We start from the raw sequence: 20,325 nt of genomic DNA on the forward strand, positions 1-20,325 counted from the left end.
GATTTTCTTTTGGTCAAAGAGAACACCATTTACTAAGTGCTAGAGGAAGGTTACACACTAATTAAATAACAGATCTTTTGTAGCCAGATTGTGAAGGGCTTAAAAAAGCCAAGTAGAGGAGTTTGTACCTTATCCTCAAGGGAACTGGGAGTCATTGGAGCTTCTTGAGCAGAGAAATGATGAAGCCAGGAGACCAAAAAGTTCATAATGGTGCTAACCAATGTGGTGTCTGTGAATGGAGAGGAGGAGACAGATTTTTTTTTTTTTTTTTAGTGAGGCAATGGGGGTTAAGTGACTTGCCCAGGGTCACACAGCTAGTAAGTGTTAAGTGTCTGAGACCGGATTTGAACTCAGGTTCTCCTGACTCCAGGGCCAGTGCTCTATCCACTGTGCCACCTAGCTGCCCCAAGGAGACAGATTTTAGATATGGTATTGTCGAATTGACAAGACTTGGCAAGTCTTTGGATATAAGGGGCAGAAAGATGCAAGAAAGAAAGCCATCTAGGGAGAGATGACTCTGAGTTTGGGAAACTTCATGATTACCAGAAAGAAAAAGGGAAGTCATAAAGAGAGGAGGGTTTTACTATAAAGATAATTAGTAATATTTTGGATCTGTTAAGTTTTTAATGGTTATGAAACACCTGATTAGCAATGAGGGATGGACTGGACTTCAGAATTGGGCTTGGATATACAGATAAAAATCCACAGGAAGAACAAATTTATTTTCATGAAATTAAACCAGTGATGAAATCCTTTAAGAAATTTCAACCAAAAACTTGTAATGGAATTATAGTTTAGGTTTTGTGATTACCTTGTACACCAGGCTGCTTTATAATGAAATAGTTTTGGGTGCAGGGTGGTGGGCTGGGGAGGATTGACACACCCATCTTATATAGAATTCCGCTCAATTTGAAGTAGTGCTATGGTAGATTATTATAGTCTCACTTGTCAAATTTTTCAAAATACAAGGCATTTTACTAGACATTAAACCAATTATATCTCAGAAGGTAGAGAAAAGAATTTACAGGAAATATGTACTCTAAGTCATGGAATAGTAGATATTAAAAGTATGGGCTGAATAGTTATAGGAGTTGCATTAATGCAAATCCAGTAGACAAACCTTTCGGCAATTCAGTTCAATCAGGCACATCTTTGAAGCCGACTCTGTTCCACTAAGCATCTTCATTTTTCCGTTGTACATGGACACTTCTGGGAGTGAGTCAAAACAGAAAAAAAAAGGCAGTGAGTGAGGTTGGGGTCTACAAAGGCATTCCATAGAAATTGGTTGGAAGAGGAAACCCAAATTTGGGGCTTTAGAAGCTTTAATTCTATGAGGAACACAGAGGCTAATAAAGAAATATACTGAAAATGTAAACTGAATCATGATGGGGATAAAATTGAATTGCATGTAATTGGTTTGTACAAATGTAATGATCTTTTAGTAAACATATTAGAAAATATTCTCTGCCCAAATTCTGTTTTTCTAATTTTTCATTTGTAGAAATACAGAAGCACCTGGAAAATGAAAAATAAATGCATAAATAAAGTGTTTATCTCCTTAAAACTCCCTTTTCATATTTGAAAAGGGAGTTTTAAGTAATTTCTTAATGAAGATTTACTCATAAAATTGAAAGGATTGAAAGAGATAGTGAACACTCAGCACATAGTTTTACTAAGAAACACTTTGATTTGATTTTATTGTTCCCCTTTTCAGGGAGAAGAAGACTTGCCTGAATCAGTTCTTTACTGTATTAATGTCATAAAGAATAGGAGTAAAAATGCTGAAAATCTTGTTCTCCAGGACTTGGAAGATACTGACTTTTCAAGTAAGCAGAGGTTTCACCTAAGTTACTTCCTTGAAATTTTTCAGTTTTATTAAAGAACAAAATACAATTTGGCAAAAAAGTATGTGTTTAAAGCAGATATTCCTAACTAACCAATCCAATTCAGCAAATACAGCACTGTGCTAGATGTTGTAGATATATCCTAGCCCTCTGAGAATTTCTAAGCTTTCTTAGAAAGGAAAAATCATTTACCAATCACTATGAGTAACTACAGTGTGCTTGCAAAGTTGTGCAAGGTAATTCAAGAGCAGGGTAATTCAAGCACAGGCTAAGCAGCAGATTAGATGTGATGGAAGAATCCCACCATAGCCACTCTTCTTTTTTTAGTAACTCACTGAATCCCCGCCATGTACCCTTCTTACTCCTTAGCCTCTGCCTCCTGCCCTCAGGGTACATTGGATGTCCTGAATACTGAAGTAATGAGAAATAGTCTTTTAAAGTGATCTGCCTTTGTTTTGTACTGTAAAGAATTAATTGTTATTTGAGGGTTTTATGACCCCATCTTTTGGCTAAAATTAAAAAAAAAAATCCTTGGCGCTTGCACTGGCTTCTGGGGCTCCGCAAAAGGCATGGTGCTCCACCCACTGGTTGTAGCCCTGTTTGAGGAGCCCCAGAGGCCAGTGTGCACACAGAGGTGTTTTGTTTTGTTTTGTTTTAATTCTAGCCAGAAGATGGGGTCATAAAAACCTCAAATAACAATTAATTCTTTACAGTACCCTTGGGCTCTAAAGATGGTGGAATCATGAAAAGTGGCTAAAAGTCAAAGGCTCTGGATCTGCTAACTCCTGGAAGAAAGGAGACTAAGAAAAGGATAAATTAGAGAACTAAGGGATAGACAAATCAGGAAAGACCCTCCATCTGTCAGTCAGCAAGCATTGTATCAAGCACTTACTACATATACTATAGTGACAAACACTTCACTGTCAGCTACTGATGTAAAGAGGGACAGAAATAGCCACTGCCCTCAATGAGCTCAAATTTTATTGGGGGAGATAATATGCAAGCAGCTATGCACATGCATGTATGCATGGGTACAAGGTATATGCCTTGTTGGTGGGAGGAATCTCAAAGGGAAGGACTGAAGTTTTTAGTAGTGGGGACTAGGGGAGACCCAGAAGGGCCTCTTTTAGAAGACTGAATTTGAAGTCTTGAAGGAAGCCCTTGTAGCCTGGAGGAAGAAAAGGGAGGGAGAACATTTTAATCATGATGGACAACCAATCAAAAGGCCCAGTCATTAGATGGAATAATGTGTTCAAGGAACAGCAAAAAGAGCTGGTGTTGCTGGAGTGCAGAGAACTCTGAAGGGAGGAAAGTGTAAGAACTGGGGAGGTATGAAGGGGCCAGGTTGTAAAGAGCTTTAAAAGCCATACAGAGGGTTTTGTAATTTACAGGAAGCCACTTATTAGTGCTCATTGAAGAAGGAAGTGATGTCATGAGGCCTGTGCTTTAAGAAGATCATTTTGTGGCTATGTAGAGGATGGATGACCTGAAGTGAGGAGAGACTTGAGGCAGGGAGATGAGCAAGAAGGCTATTATAATATAATATTTCAGGTGTGAGGGGATGAAGGCTTATAACATCGTTTTGGCTCAGCCAGTGAAGTTTAGAGTCTATATGAGGGGCAGCTAGGTGGCTCAATGGATAGAGCACCGGCCCTGGATTCAGGAGTACCTGAGTTCAAATCCAGCCTCAGACACTTGACACTTACTAGCTGTGTGACCCTGGGCAAGCCACTTAACCCCAATTGCCTCACCAAAAATAAAGAAAGAAAGAAAGAAAGAAAGAAAGAAAGAAAGAAAGAAAGAAAGAGTCTATATGAGAGATATTGTGAAGATAGAAAGGGCAGTCCTTGACAACAGGTAGGATATGGGGGAGGGGTGAGGAATTGAGGATGTCACTTAGCTTGAGAGCCTAGGGGATTGAGAAGATAATGGTATTCTCACCAGTAACAGGATTTTGGTTTTTTTGAGGAAAGACAATGAATTGTTTTGGACATATGGAGTTTAAGAGGTCTATAAGATATCCAGTTTGAGATTTCCAAAAGATATCTGGAGATAGACTGGAGGTTAAGAAAGAGGTTAGGGCTGGATAATTCGATTTTAGAATCATTAGAACAGATAATAATAAATACTGAATCCATGTCATCCTGTGAGCTCACTAGTGAAATATAGAAGTAGAAGAGAGCTCAGGACAGAGTCTTGGAGGGGCTAATGGTCAGTAGGCATTGGCCTGGATAATGATAAATCAAGGGAGACTGAGGAATGGTCAGACAGGTACAAGAGGAACCAGGAGAGAATAAAACTTAGAGAGAAGAGTGTCAAGGTTAAGAAGGTGATAGATAGTGTATGAGAAAAGTTCATGAGATATGATGATTAAGAAATCTTTGGTAACTTTCAAGAAAAGTTTTATTTGGATGATGAGGGTGGAAACTAAACTGCAAAGGATATAGGAAAAAAAAGATACAGAAGAGAGGAAAGGAAGTGGAGACTGATTGTAGATGATCTTCTCAAAGATTATATCCACAAGGGGAGGAGAGATATAGGACAATAGCTAGTGGGGCTGGTTGGATCAAATGAGAGAGTTTGTTTTCTTTAAAAAGGGAAGGGAGAAAATGAACATGATTATAGGCATCAGGAAACCAACCCCGTAGGCACAGAGAGATTGAAAAATAATGAGTAAGTGAGGACAATAGAGGGAGCAATCTTTTAGAGAAGATGAGATGACCTGGGGTCAAGGGTACATGTAGATGAATTTGCCTTGGCAAGAAGGACCACTTCCTCATGTGAGACAGGAGTAAAGGAAGATTCAGAGAAGGAAGATGTCTAAGTGATGTGAGATAGGAGGAAGGGAGAAGAGGGAGCTCTCAGTGAATGGACACTCCAGTAATTATTATTATTATTATTTTTTTTTTGGTGAGGCAGTTGGGGTTAAGTGACTTGCCTAGGGTCACACAGCTAGTAAGTGTTAAGGGTCTGAGGTCAGATTTGAATTCAGGTCCTCCTGACTTCAGAGCTAGTGCTCCATCCACTGCACCACCTAGCTGCCCCTACTCCAGTAATTCTTAAGTCAGTGAAACCTAGCTGGACAAAGAAACTAGACAACCAATAGCCAAGTGGTATCTGTTGACAGATACTGGGGCAAGTACTGTTTTAACTCCAAACTTGTTAAGTATCAACAGAGGATACAAGAGTAAAAACAAAACTGTTGATACCTTCAAGGCACTTACATTTAATGGGGTTTATGGTAGGTGTGGGGATACAACATAAATAGGCAATCATCAGATAGGGAAATTTGAAGACACAGGGAGCACTATCAACTGAGGGGATTGGGAGTAATATTTCACAGAAAAGGTTGCCGTTGAGCTGAGCTTTGAAGGAATTTATTCAATATTCAGATGTAACACTTAGAATCATTATAATCACTTTAGTTTGTGAAGTGTGAATACCATGATAAGAAGCTTTCTGCCATTGTTCATTTGGTGGGTTTCTAATCACCATGTATACTATATCATCAATAATCTTTAGCACCAATGTGGCCAGGTTTTCAATACGATGTACAAAACCAATATCAAAATAAGTAGATAGTAGGAAGCAATTCTAGTCCCAGTGGATCTACCCCACCACGGTCAATTTGTATTTGCAATCATGATTATATTTGTATAGATATATCAAACTATCTGCATAAATATAATAATAATAGCTAACATCTATATAGCACATTAAAGTTTACAAAACAATGTGCACACATGTATATATACATATGTACACAGATACAATATGCATACACATGTATATACATATGTATATATACAATATGCACATATATGCATATATATACATGTACACATGTAAATGCATTTGTATATATGAATATAGGTATATACATATGCATCTATCTACCTATCTATCTATCTATCCATCTATCCACATCTATCTGATTTTAGTGTCTTGATAACCCTGTGAGGTATATATACTATGGTCATATTTATCCATTTTTCAGATGAATGACTTACCCAGGATCATATAGTAGAAGTGTAAGACTTGAACCCAAGTCCAGCATTCTGCTCACTGTACAACTTAGACCTTGTACAGCTTGTTAACTTTCTTCTCTTCATCAATATCAGTCATTGTCAATTGTTCTGCACATTTTACAACAGATTTATCCATAGCATCCAGCTCTACTGTTCATATATGACATAGCACATAGTTATAACACAAATCTCATTTTACATATAAGGAAACCCAGGCTCAGAGAGATTAAGTGGTATTACCAGGCTATCTCATTTAGTAAGTCACTGAGAAAGGAGTGGATACAGTCTTCTGAGTGATCCGCAATCCAGCATTCTTTGTACTACAGCATGTTGTCTAACAGTAAAACTACAGCATTATCTGATATAGGAATATAGAATAGGAGATTAATTTTCAAATGTAAACCACTAAGTCAGCAAAGGGAATCTCTCTCCATACATATATTTATATATGTATTTATGCATTTTCTATTTGGTAACTCTGCAAAGGATGGGTTGGAATGGAGGTAAGCAGGGGGGTACCGACATGTTAGTCGGTTTCTACAGTAATTTATGTGAGAGTAATAAAAACCTGAATGAATATTGTGAGTGATGGAGTGAAAAATCAGATATACTCATGATATTTCTATTTAGGTGGAATCAACAGGACTTGGCAGAAGATTGGATGTGAGGGGTGAGGGAGAAGGAGAGGGGAGAGTCAAAGAGGACTGAGATTTGACTAGGTTACTAAGAGTATGGCAGTGCTATTAGAAGAACAGGGGAAGTGAAGAGGAATGACAAGGCTTTTGGAGGAATATGAGGTACTGGTGTAACATCATAGTAGAGCTGTCCTTCTAGCATAGGGCCTACAGCCCAAGTATGGATGTATAGATTTGGGAGTCATCCATAGAGGTCATAATTGAAGCCATGGGAGTGGATGAGATCACCAAAGGAAGGAGTATACATAGAGAAGAGCACTTTGGATAGAGCCTTTGGGGATGCCCAACCTTTGGATAAGGAAGGGGAAAATGAATCACAGAAGGTTATTGACAGGTAGGAGAAAAATCAAAAGAGAACAGTGTTAGGAAGTTGTACAAGGAGAAAATAGCAAAAAGAGAGGGAGTAATCAACCCAATGCTGTAGCAAAGTCAGGAAGAGAATGATGACTAAGAAAAAAAGGCCTTTGGATTTGTTAGTAAAGAGGTCATTGAAGATCTCAGATAACATTTTCCAGTTCAGCAGTAGGGAGGACAGCCAAGCTCTCTCTGTACTTAGTTATTTAGATCTATTTGGAAATCCCTCTATTTTTAAAAAATCTTCCTTAATTTGTGGGTACCTAAACTCTATCCTAGTAATTGTAGTGGTAGTAGTAGTACTAGTAGTAGAACTACTACTAACAGCTGACATTTATAGTGATTTCATTTGATTGTATTTAGATAAAGTGCTGTCTAATAGATACACTGAAAGGGTTAACTTTTTAAAAAACATGTTTTATTAGGTTTTTTTAAATCTTTAAATGTTAAATATTTTGTCATATTTTCATGCCAAAGCCACGATGATATATGCAAAAGTGTATTTTAGGAAGTGTTAATATGTGTCATTTGCTTGGCTTAAGATATTTAGTATAATTACTGAGTTTAATTGTGGAGCATTTATTCAAAGACAACAAAATTAGATTTTAATACTGAGTATAGAGTATTCTTCTATACAATTTTAGGATAAATTAATGATGAAGTGACAAGAATCCTTAGCCTCAGAAAAGTATGATGAAGAAAAATGAAAAAAAATATGAGAATATTTAAATGTGTTTAATATACACATATGCATACAAGCACATATTCACACAAGCATGTATTTGTACAGACTTATCTGAAGGTCAAAGATCTTTAAATTTTTCATTGTGGCTAACTCCCTTCATTGATAAAGATTTTTATTTGTTTTTTTGTGGGGCAATGAGGGTTAAGTGACTTGCCCAGGGTCATGCTAAGTGTCTGAGACTAGATTTGAACTCAGGTCCTCCTGAATCCAGGGCTGGTGCTTTATCCACTGTGCCACCCAGCTGCCCATATTGATAGAAATTTTTAAAGCCCTTGGATATAATTTGTCTCAAATAGTTCCGATGGTTAAAACATTATTAATTGTGTAGCAGACCTTGTCACAAGTCTCACCTTAGCTAGGTGAGTCCCCAGATTACAAATATTGACTCCATTAGAATTAATCGGCTCCCTATTACCTCTAGTGTCAAATAAAATATTTTTTGCTTAGCATTCAAATCCCACAATACCCTCCTCTCCCAAAGATAATATACCTTTTCAGGTTTCTTATACCTTATGTCCCTTCAAATGCTCTTTGATACGGTGACACTGACTTCCTTGCTCTTCCATGAACAAGATCCTACATCTCTCATATCTGTGCTTTTTTTTTTTTTTTTTAACTTTTCCCCATGCCTGGAATGCGCTCTGCCTCCTGACCTATCTGGCTTCCTCTAGGTCCCAGTTAAAATCCCATCTTTTTACAAGATTCCTTTCCTAACCCATCTTATTTCTAGTCCGTTCCTTCTCTTAATTATTATCCCTTTTATCCTATATATAGATTTTTGCACTTATTTGCATGTATTTGTCCATGTTAAATATTTGTCATTTCCCCCCATTAGATTGTGAGCTCCTTGAAGGCAAGTTCTGTCCTTTTGTATCGCTATCACTAGCATAGTTCCTGGAATGTAGTGGTGTTTAATAAATGCACATTGACTGATAGTTCATCATGGACCTGGTAAGAGGTACTTTTGAAGCCTTTCCAATGAATCTACCAGAGCCAGTACCTTCAAGAACCCTGGAATCTTCTCCATATCATGATGAAGAATCAGAGTAGTATTTGACAATATTTTATATAATTATCATGTAAAGAAGAGCCTAATTAAATGTAATGAACTTTATTGTAAGGCACTTAGTGAGAAGCAAAGCATTTTAGAGGAAGGAGGAAAAGGTCTCATAGAAGGCATAATACCATTGTCTCAGACACATAAATTAATGATTTTCAGATTTCAAAGAGACTTTAGAGATTATCAGTCAATTACTACTTATTCAAGAAGCATTTATTAAGCACCTTCTTTTTGTCAGACACTGTGCTAGCTCTGGGGATGTAAAGACAAAAATGAAGTAGTCATTGCCTTAACAAATTCTAGAATCATGTCACAATATCTAAAAGTTCATTTAAGGGGGCAGCTAGATGGCACAGTGGTTAAAGCACCGGCCCTGGATTCAGGAGTACCTGAGTTCAAATCCGCCCTCAGACAATTGACACTTACTAGCTGTGTGACCCTGGGCAAGTCACTTAACCCCCTTTTCCCACAAAAAAAAAAAAAGTTCATTTAAGTCACTTCTTACTGAATGCAGACATTCCCTTTATAATGGTTTGATGGGTCTTCATCTCCCTGTTACATGAACACATGCTGTGAAAAGAAATACATCGTAAACTTACTGTCGTACAAGACAGGCTTAGCTCTATTATCAGACAGGTATTCCTTATTTTCACTTCTCTCAGCTGTCTTATCACTTTTACCTTTGGTTTCTAGTTCTGCCTTTTGGAACTATGAGAAATAATGCTACACATGGCAGCTTGTCAAACATTTCTTCCTTTTACTAGCAAGTAGATGGTGATTCAGTTAATGGAATATGCTCTAGGCCAGATACTCCAGGATTAGGTAGTCACAGAACTTTAGAGTGATACAGTTTGGGTTTTTTTTTTTTTAATTTTTCTGGGGCAGTGGGGGTTAAGTGACTTGCCCAGGGTCACACAGCTAGTGTCAAGTGTCTGAGGCTGGACTTGAACTCAGGTCCTCCTGAATCCAGGGCCGGTGCTTTATCCACTGCATCACCTAGCTGCCCCAGAGTGATACAGTTTAGAACTAGCTTTTATAATTATGGATCATTTACTTTTTTTCATGTAACAACCACCCACATTTCCAATGATTGCATTTAATTCTCATACTTCTGTTTGTATGTGTGTGTGTTTAAGTATCAAATGGTATATTATTATAGATCTCAGGGTTATAGAAAAATAATCAAAGTTTGATAGCTTAACAGGTTTAAACCTTAGTCTTATATTTGAATAGATATTTAGATATAGATCCATGGATTTCTTTTCCCTCTCTAGGTCCCAGTTGTGGAGCAACTTCAAACAGTCCTACAGATTTTATGGATGAGTTGATATCTAATTATCATGAGAATGCATTAGAATTAAAGAAGAGGGTATGCTATTGAAACTTGCCTGATGCTATTCAGTTGTTACATGCTATAGAATTTTGGATCTGCCTGATGATTCCATACCATGCTGTCCATGAATAAGGGAAGACCAAATTGAATACAGGCTTTGATTTTGATAAATAAAACATTGTATTATTATTTTCTCTGACGTAACACTAACATATGGAAATTTAAATTTTAGGGTCATAGTTAGAAGTGATATAATTAATATAAACTGAGCATATACATATCAGAAATGCAGATATTTGGAAATTTAAGTTATACAATTAATAAAATAATAGGAGCCATATATTTTATAGCATTTTTGATGATTTGCTGAGGAGAAAACAAATGATATAAGGGTAGAGATAGAATTATTTATTTGGGAAGTTAGGAAAATAGTATACTCTTTTCTCTTCAAATAGATTTAATTAATAAAGGAACCTTTGTATAGAAAATTGGAAATTAAATGCAAAAAGGGAAAAAGAGAATAATGTTAGAACATATTAGATAGAAAGGGGAAATATATAATTATTTCAAAGACCTGTGATTGTTTTTCAGTTTGCATTTTCCCTTCAATAACAAATTATAGTTCCTCTACTACTTAGTAGATGGTCTGAAAAAAAATTTCACCATTCAACTAACCCATTATACACCTCTACTAACATAGCTATGCTGGTTCCTGAACTAGCTCTTAAATCCTTTTCAATTTAGTTGGTCCAGTTAGACCTTGTATTTTCTCTCATATGATGTTTTCCCATGTCCTGTCCCTTCCCTTCCCTTCCCTTCCCTTCCCTTCCCTTCCCTTCCCTTCCCTTCCCTTCCCTTCCCTTCCCTTCCCTTCCCTTCCCTTCCCTTCCCTTCCCTTCCCTTCCCTTCCCTTCCCTTCCCTTCCCTTCCCTTCCCTTCCCTTCCCTTCCCTTCCCTTCCCTTCCCTTCCCTTCCCTTCCCTTCCCTTCCCTTCCCTTCCCTTCCCTTCCCTTCCATTTCCCTTTCCCTTTCCCTTCCTTCAGTTGGGGTTAAGTGATTTGTCCACAGTCAAACAACTAGTAATTGTCTGAGGCCAGATTTGAACTCAGGTCCTCCTGACTCTAGGGCTGCTGTTCTATCCCCTCATACTGTCTTCTAGACCTTAGAGTCACCATATTGAATCAATAAAGTAGGGCTTGAGTGGAGGTGAAGGGAGAAAATACAAATTCTGTATTAATTAGACACTATGACCAAGTATTAGAAACTGTTTAGGCAAATTTCAGCAAATGAGAAGGTAGAGTCATATTGAAAAATGTACATGTTTGCAATATGGGAGGCAATTGTCAGAATGCTGTAGATTGGTAATAAGTCAAAATTTAAAGTGAAATAGGTTCCAAATTCTCTTGTTCAAATGGAGATTTCAAAAATAAAAGGCAGGATTATTCTGTAAAAGCACAAATTGGTTGTATTATTTTAATTTCAATTGTCTATTACAAAATCTCAAAATCTTTATTTTTAATACATATTATAAATATACTATTTCACATAAAATGTTTTTGGTAAGTTTTAAGAATTTTTCATATGCTTTCACAGATATTCGTTAATCATTGATACTCTTTTGTATCTATTTAGATGTTATTTGAAATAGAAAAAGAATTACAGATAAATTCAACCTATGATAAAATTCCTAATTCTGCTCAACTTCCTAATCTTTGTAACTTACCTGTTGATGAGCCTCTTTCTTCAGGTAAATTTCTAAGTACTGTACTTGGTGCCTTTGGTAAAAATGGTTCCTAATTACACAGAACATCTGAGTGAAATATTTTTACTATTTACAAGTATGTATGCATATTTTAACATTCAAACTTTAACTATAGTGTTTGGATTTTAAAAATCTCACTGATTAAGTTTACTTCATAGTATAGAATCATGACTCTAAAGCTAAAAGGAGTCAGAAGCCCTAACTGAAGCCCAAAAGGGTTAGTGATTTATCTAAGGTCATAAAAGTAAAAAAAAAAATGTCAGATGTGGGATTTGAACTTGGGTCCTCTTGACTCTTTTTTTTTTTTTTTTTTTTTTTGGTGAGGCAATTGGGGTTAAGTGACTTGCTTAGGGTCACACAGCTAGTAAGTGTTAAGTGTCTGAGGCCGGCTTTGAACTCAGGTCCTCCTGACTTCAGGGCCGGTGCTCTATCTACTGCTCCACCTAGCTGCCCCTCCTCTTGACTCTTAAGGTTAGTGCTCTTTCAAAATTTGTATTCAACTTCCCTACAAATCTTAAATTCGCTTCAGCATAAATTCAGATGCACTGCTAAATGGTTTTCAGTATGTATAACCAGCTATGACTATTACTTTTGTATTTAAAGAGTACCTAAGCACTGACTTCTACCCCAATTGTATTTTATGTAGACTCACAGAATGTTAGAGCTGGAAGAGCCTTTAGAGATTCTCTAGCACTTCCCATTAATTTTGCAGATGAGGAAACTGATGTGATAAATTGATTGACTAAGGTCACTCATATAATTAGTACTCGATCTCCTCTGTACTAGATTTTTTTTTCAGTAAACCCCATTAAGCACCCTGATTACAGTTCAAGTTTTATATTCATTTTAAACCTCTATTTTATTGTTTAAATACTTTTGACTTTAATATGATTGGTGTGTTTTAGATGTTTAATCCTATAAAATTATTTTTATACTTTGGGAGGAATGATTTTAAATAGTTTAGAATTTACTGATTTAAATATTGTTTATATTAACATACATATAGATGATACTGACACAATAAGCTTCGGGTACTATGAAGTTGAGGAAAGATGTCGACAGTCTTTTGCGGCATGGGAGGACAAACAGCGGGAATTGGAGAACCAGGAGAATGAAAAGTTCCGAGCTCAGAGGGATAGAGAAGAAAAACAGTTGCAAGAGGAAGAAGAAAAGAGACATTGCCGGATGAAGCAATTTGAAATGGAAAAGGAAAAAATAGAGAACATTCATAAGGTAATGTTTGTAAATAATTTGTAGTGGTTGTTCAGTTGTTCAGTCAGGTCTGACATTACATCTTAGCCAAGATCCTGGAGTTTGCCATTTTCTTCTCCAGTGTGCCCCCATTTTATAGATAAGAAACTGAAGCAAATAAGGGTTTTTTTGGTTTTTTTTGTTTTTTTGTTGTTTTGGGTTTTTTTGTTTTTTTTTTTAGTGAGGCAATTGGGGTTAAGTGACTTGCCCAGGGTCGCACAGCTAGTAAGTATTAAGTGTCTGAGGCCGGATTTGAACTCAGGTACTCCTGACTCCAGGGCCAGTGCTCTATCCACTGTGCCACCTAGCTGCCCCGCAAATAAGGGTTAAATGACTTGTCCAGGGCCATACATCTAGTAAGATTGGATTTGAACTCATATCTTCCTGACTCCAGGCCCAGTGCTCTATCCACTGCACCACCTAGCTGCCCATGTAAATAGTAAAGATCCCTATATAGGTATATCCTCATAATCAATATCTATACTTTAGATTGATGTTATATTATTCAGCATCTATTTCTGACTATTAAATATAGGAGAACTAAAAGCAAGCAGTTAAGACTTGTTAGAAGTGATGTTCAAAAAATATTTAGGAATTTTCTAATGATTTTTAGGCTTTTTTCCCCTTATTTAAAGGAGATCTTTATTAATATCTGTTGTTTTATATCACCTAGATTTCCCCATTATATATCTTTCCTCTCTTCTCAGAATTACCCTTTAGTTTTTAAAAAAGAAAAAAAAGGGAAGAAGAGAACAATTTTTTTAAAGTAATAAACATTTTTATTTATAGGTTTGGGTTCCAATTTTTATCCCTTCTTCCCTGCCCCTTATACATGGACAATTTTGTAAAACTTTACCATATTAGTCATTTTTTACAAGTAAACTTAATTAAAAGAAAAAAATTAAAGAAAGTGAAAAATAGCATGGTTCAATCTATGTTCCATCAATATCAGTTCTTTCTTTGGAGGTGGATAGTATGTTTCATCGATAATCCTTTGGGATTGTCTTGAATCATTGTATTATTGAGAATAATCAAGTCATTCACAGTTCTTCATCAAATAGTATTGCTGTCTCTGTGCACAATGTTCTCTTGGTTCTGCTCTCTTCACTATATATCAGTTCATACAAGTCTTTCCAGGTCTTTCTGAAATAATCTTGTCATTTCTTTTGAGAACAATTTTTTAGCAAAACCTATCAACACATTGAAAAAAATCTGACATATAGAATGTTCCATGCCAATGGACTTAAAGCTCTGCAGAAGGATGAGGGGATGTCTTCTCATAGCTTCTCTTCTTTGGTACCAAGATTATTTGTTATAATTTAACAGTTGAAACATATTCTTTATAATACGATTCTGCTTTGATTGTTTTATGGTTATTGTCTTTCCATTTTTATTGTTGTAGTCATTGTGTATATTGTTTTCTTGACTCTGTTCTTACTTTACTTTGCTATTAGTTCATATATATGTTTTTGATTGTTTGCGGGGCAGTGAGGGTTAAGTGACTTGCCCAGGTTCACACAGCTAGTAAGTGTCAAGTGTCTGAGTCTGGATTTGAACTCAGATCCTCCTGAATCCAAACTCTTTCCTGGATTTCTATAAAATATTTTGGTTGTTTAAGTAAGTAAATTAATTTAGACAAAATTGTCATTTTTATTATGTTGGCTTTGTCTGCCCATGAGCAATTAATATTTTTCCAATTGTTTAGAGCTGATTTTATTTGTGAGAAGTATTTTGTAATTGTGTTCATATAGTTCCTGGGTTTTTCTTAGTCGGCAGACTTCCGTGTATTTTATATTGTCTATAATTGTTTTAAATGGAATTTCTCTTTTTATCTCTTGCTACTGGACTCTGTTGGTAATATATAGAAATGCTGATGATTTATATGATTTTATTTTGTGTCCTGCAATTTTGCTAAAGTTATTAATTATTCCCACTAGTTTCTGAATGAAGATTGAAGCATATTTTTTCAAAAAATTCTTTATTTTTCTTGTGCATTTTTTGGTCTGTTTTCTTTAACAGTATGACTAATGGAAAAATGTTTTACATGACTGCACATGTATTACATATATCAAATTGCTTGCTTTTTCAATGAGGAAGGAGGAGAGGGAAGGAATTTGGAACTCAAACTTTTTAAAAATGAATTTTAAAAATTATTTTTGCATGTAAATAGAAAAATAAAATACTTATATATATATATATATATATATATATATATATATATATATATATATATATATATATATATATATATATATATATATATATATATATATATATATATATATATATATATATATATATATATATATATATATATATGAGTGTGTTTACTATCAGTGCAATCTGCATTCAGACTCCATCAATTCCTCAAGAGGTAGATAGCATTTTTCATCGTGAATCCTTTGGAATTGTCTTAGATCATCATATTGCTAAGAACAGCTAAGTCATTCATAGTTGATCATTGTACAATGTTGCTATTAATGTGTCCAACAAGGTCCTGGTTCTGTTCACTTTACTTTGCATCAGTTCATGTAAGTCTTTCCAGGTTTTTCTGAAAGCATCCTGCTTTTTATTTCTTATAGCACAATAATATTCCATTACAATCATATGCACAAATTGTTCAGCCATTCCTCAATTCATGGGTATCCCCTAAATTTCCAATTCTTTGCCATCAAATAAAAATAGCTCTTATAAAATTTTTGTACTTGTAGGTCCTTTTTCTTTTTAAAAATTTCTTTGAGATACAGACCAACTAGTGATATTACTAGATCAAAGGGTATGCATCGTTTTATAGGATACGAGTATATATTTTTAATCTGGTTCATTAAACTAAGTTCTGTTAAACTAGGATTCCAATTCAATTCATCTCTACATCCATATATAGGTACAGATGAATAAAACGGTTTTCCAGCTTTGCCGACAAAAAGTCACATTTAGAAATCAAATGAAACATTTTCTCAGTTTCATGTACACTCACAATTCAGTAAAAACAGTTCAAATCTTGGCACCCCTCCCTTTTATGTTCATGATCATATCAGTTGAATCTTGAGAAAATAATCATGGAAATAGTGGAGTTCCTTTAATTAAAATTACAGAAACATGTATAGGGAAGACAATAAGGAGCTTTTAACTTGGGGCCACATTCTGGGAGGTAAGGAAATCCAGGCTTCTATAGGTAGAAGACCTGGATGGGCCAGGAAGGAAATACAAAAACATAAAAACAAGGGCAGATCAGAAAGTCAGTAGGAGGGGAAGAGTAGAAAAGCATCAAGTTCATTCTCATTGGAAAGCCTATGACAGCTCCTAAAAGTAAAGGAAGCATGCACACATCTTTTGGGGACAGATAAATATACAAATTTTCCCATAAGAGTTAAGGGAGATGATAACATATATTTAAGTGAAATATAACATTAATTATGCTAACCCAAGTAAAATATAGTCTTTACTATTACGATAACCTTTGAATTTCTCCTTCCTCTTTTTACTATTTCTTTAATTTGAATCATTCCTTACAAAGGAGGATGATAGAATATTATATTTGTGGTTGTTCAGTCATTTCATCATGTCCAACTCCTTGAGATCCTATTTAGGATTTTCTTGGCCAAGGTACTGGAGAAGTTTGCCATTTTCTTCTCCAGCTTATTTTATGGGTTAGGAACTGAAGCAAACAGGTTTAAGTGACTTGTTCAGGTTTACACGTCTGAGGTCAGATTTGAACTTGTGAAGATATGTCTTCCTGACTCCAGGCATGGTACTCTATTCACTGTCCCACCTAGCTGCTCATAAGATTATAAACCATATTAAAACATTACCTCATAAAAGTGAGAAGTAGTGGAGAAAAAAATGACTTCAGAATCAATTCTTCAACATTCTCAAAATTGTGTCACTTTCAGCTTAGACTGCCTCTGTGTGTTTTGTTTGGTATAATTACTTCTCCCCGATTTATTTTCTTTTCTGCCATTTCTGTTTCTTCATATAGCATAGAGAGGCCTGAATACAAATTTTGTGCTTTTACTATTGACAATATTACATTGACACATCTTTCCCATTTTTTTTTTGTTTATTATCCTCTTTCCAGTTAAATTTTTAAATGCTCTTGGGAATATCTGACTTAATTGAGTATCAGGATAAGATTTTTACTTGTCATTTTTTACTTACAGTGCTTCTCACAATTATGAGATGTTGCTAATTATCATCTTTCATCTTCCTTTGTAAGATTTCACAAATTAGTTCATATCCTTAACTGGCACTGTCTTTGACTGCTCTGTATTTCTGTTTGGTTTGGAGACAAAAGTATTTGCTGGTTAATGTTTATAGATTCTTTTGTCGTCCTCATTGTGACAGTTGCTTTATATTGATAATTCTCATTGGTGTCTGTTCTGGTTTCCATTTCCTGTTTTTCAACATAATAGCTTGTTTTTTGTTTTTTTGTTTTTTTGTTTTGTGGGGCAATGGGGGTTAAGTGACTTGCCCAAGGTCACACAGCTAGTAAGTGTCAAGTGTCCGAGGCTGGATTTGAACTCAAGTACTCCTGAATCCAGGGCCAGTGCTCTATCCACTGTGCTATCTAGCTGCCCCTATAATAGCTTGTTTTAATGAGTCAGATTAGAAATATTTTAATTGTTGGGGGCAGCTAGGTGGCACAGTGGATAAAGCACCAGCCCTGGATTCAGGAGGACCTGAGTTTAAATCCGATCTCAGACACTTGATACTTACTAGCTGTGTGACCCTTGGCAAGTCACTTAACCCTCATTGCCCCACTATATATACATATATGTGTGTGTGTGTGTGTGTGTATGTATGTATGTATACATATATAAATTATTAACTATATATTTTCATCTTTTTATTTTCTTTTAATTTGGTGATAATTTTTATCTTTTAATCAACACGTCATTGGTCTGGTCATACATAGATGTCTGATTCAGAAATGCTTCTCACATCAGTAAGCATTAATTTCTTCTCTATTAAGATGTAGTCATTTAATGATATTGTTTGGTGCTCACCATGTCCAATTCTTTTCTTGAAGACTATTTCTGATCTATAGACATGAGGCTTCTATGTAGTTAAAAAGCCTTTCCCCTCTTTTATTTCTTTATCCAGAGACATATAATTTCAGTTTAGGTTTTGCTCCTTTTCCCTGTGCCCTCCTTTGCATTGAAGTTACTGAATTTTAAGAAATATTTTAATTTCATTTAAAGATTCTAATAAAGTTCTTTGTCATTTTTTCTTTTTAACCATCATATCTCTGGCAATAGATATTGGTGCATAAGTTATATATGACAATTCATTGCTTATGTTTTCCATGGCACATAGCAAAACGACCAAACATTTCATGAAACTATGTTTTTTGTTGCCTTTGGGGGCATGATTCAAACCACTAACACCCACTTTATTTGTCTCTCCAACAAGAACATATGCACCATTGTTCCACTTGCCTATAACTTTTTTATGCATGTGGTTTTGTTTGCATAGAGGACATCAATAGTCATAGGATCATAGTTTTAAAACTGGAAGGGACATTAGAGGCCATTGAGTCTAATACATTATTTTTCAGATGAAGAAAGTGAGACTGAAAGAGGTTCAGTTGATATTGTTAAGTTCCTGTTGTAGTCAACCTATTGGATATTGTACAAGGATCCAATTTGGAGTATTAACAATTCAGTTAATGCTTAAATATTTAAATATCTAAAAACATCCTTTGTCTCCTTTTCCACCACATTGCCACTCTCACTGTCATGGTGAAGGGGACCATGGAAGACTGAGGGCTAATTTAGATTTTTTTTCTTTCCTCCATTGTTTACCATACCAATCAGAAAATTGATATATTGTAAAAACTACAGTCTTCATTAGGAGCGATTGAGAGAGGTTTTAAAGTAGTAGGGTTGAGTAAGTGCAAGTATATAATATAACCATGTTGCCATCCTAGAGACAGAACATTTTGAATTATATGAACCATTAAGTAAAGAATAAAATCCTCAGCCTACTCATTGATTGACAGTTTGTATGTCAAGAGTGGTGTGGTACAAAGTACACTGCACTTGGGATTAGACAACTGGACTTCAGTTCTTACCTTTTTCATTTAATTGCCCCATGGCTTTGGGAAAGTCATGTAACTTCTCTGGGTCTCATCTATCAGAATAGAGTTAATGACACTTGTCAACAGACCTCTCAGGCTTGTTATGAAGATCAAATTATGCCTAAGCCAGGGAGGACAAAATCAGAGAAGGCAAACTATAGGCCAATTTCCCTAATAAATATTAGTGCAATTTTTTTTTTTTTTTAGTGAAGCAGTTGGGGTTAAGTGACTTGCCCAGGGTCACACAGCTAGTAAGTGTTAAGTGTCTGAGGCCAGATTTGAACTCAGGTACTCCTGACTCCAGGGCCGGTGCTCTATCCACTGTGCCACCTAGCTGCCCCCAAATTTTTAAATAAAATACTAGCAAAGAGATTATGACAATATATCATATATGACTAGGTGGGATTGCAAGGAATGCAAGGCTTGTTCAATATTAGGAAAACCATGAACGCAGTTGGCCATATGAATAACAAAAAATATCAATAGATGCAGAATAAGCTTTTGACAAAATATAATACCCATTCCTGTTAAAACACTAGAAAACATAGGAATAAATGGAGCCTTTCTTAAAATGATAAGTAGCATGTATCTAAAACCAAGAGAAAGCATTATCTGTAATGAGGTAGGCCAGAAACCTTCCTAATAAGATTAGAGGCAAAGGAAGGATGCCCATTATCCCCACCTTTATTCAATATTGTACTGCAAATGCTAACTATAGCAATAAGAAAAGAAAAAGAAAGCAAATGAATTAGAATAGGCAATGAGGAAAAAATTATCACTCTTTGCAGATGATATGAATGCTTAGAAAATCAACAAAAAACTAGTTGGAATAATTAACAACTTCAGCAAATTGCTGAATGTAAAATGAACCCACAGAAATTAGCAACAATGTCCAGCAGCAAGAGATAGAGAAATTTCCTTTAAAATAACTATAGATAATATAAAACATTTGGGAGTGTACCTGCCAAGACAAACCCAGGAACTTTATGAACACAATTACAAAACATTTTCCACACAAATAAAATAAGATCTAAACAATGGGAGAAATAATAATTTCTTATGGTTAGGCTGAGCCAATATAATAAAAAAGACAATTCTGCCTAAATCAATTTACTTATTCAGTGTCATACCAATGAAATGACAAAAACATTCTTTTATAGAGATAGAAAAAAAA

General features: G+C 35.4%; 1 protein-coding gene across 1 annotated transcript in view; it reads left to right on the forward strand.

Annotated features, from left to right (window-relative positions):
- LRRIQ1 (leucine rich repeats and IQ motif containing 1) overlaps positions 1-20,325 on the forward strand; it is a 264,352-nt gene that overhangs the window by 7,573 nt on the left and 236,454 nt on the right. Inside the window, exons 3-6 of the mRNA XM_043967714.1 lie at positions 1,715-1,826; positions 10,001-10,095; positions 11,692-11,806; positions 12,828-13,054. Coding sequence (XP_043823649.1) covers positions 1,715-1,826; positions 10,001-10,095; positions 11,692-11,806; positions 12,828-13,054 — 549 coding nt within the window. The remainder of the gene's footprint in view (positions 1-1,714; positions 1,827-10,000; positions 10,096-11,691; positions 11,807-12,827; positions 13,055-20,325) is intronic.

This window comes from Dromiciops gliroides, chromosome 5 (genome assembly GCF_019393635.1).
Source record: "Dromiciops gliroides isolate mDroGli1 chromosome 5, mDroGli1.pri, whole genome shotgun sequence".
Taxonomy (NCBI): Eukaryota; Metazoa; Chordata; class Mammalia; order Microbiotheria; family Microbiotheriidae; genus Dromiciops; species Dromiciops gliroides.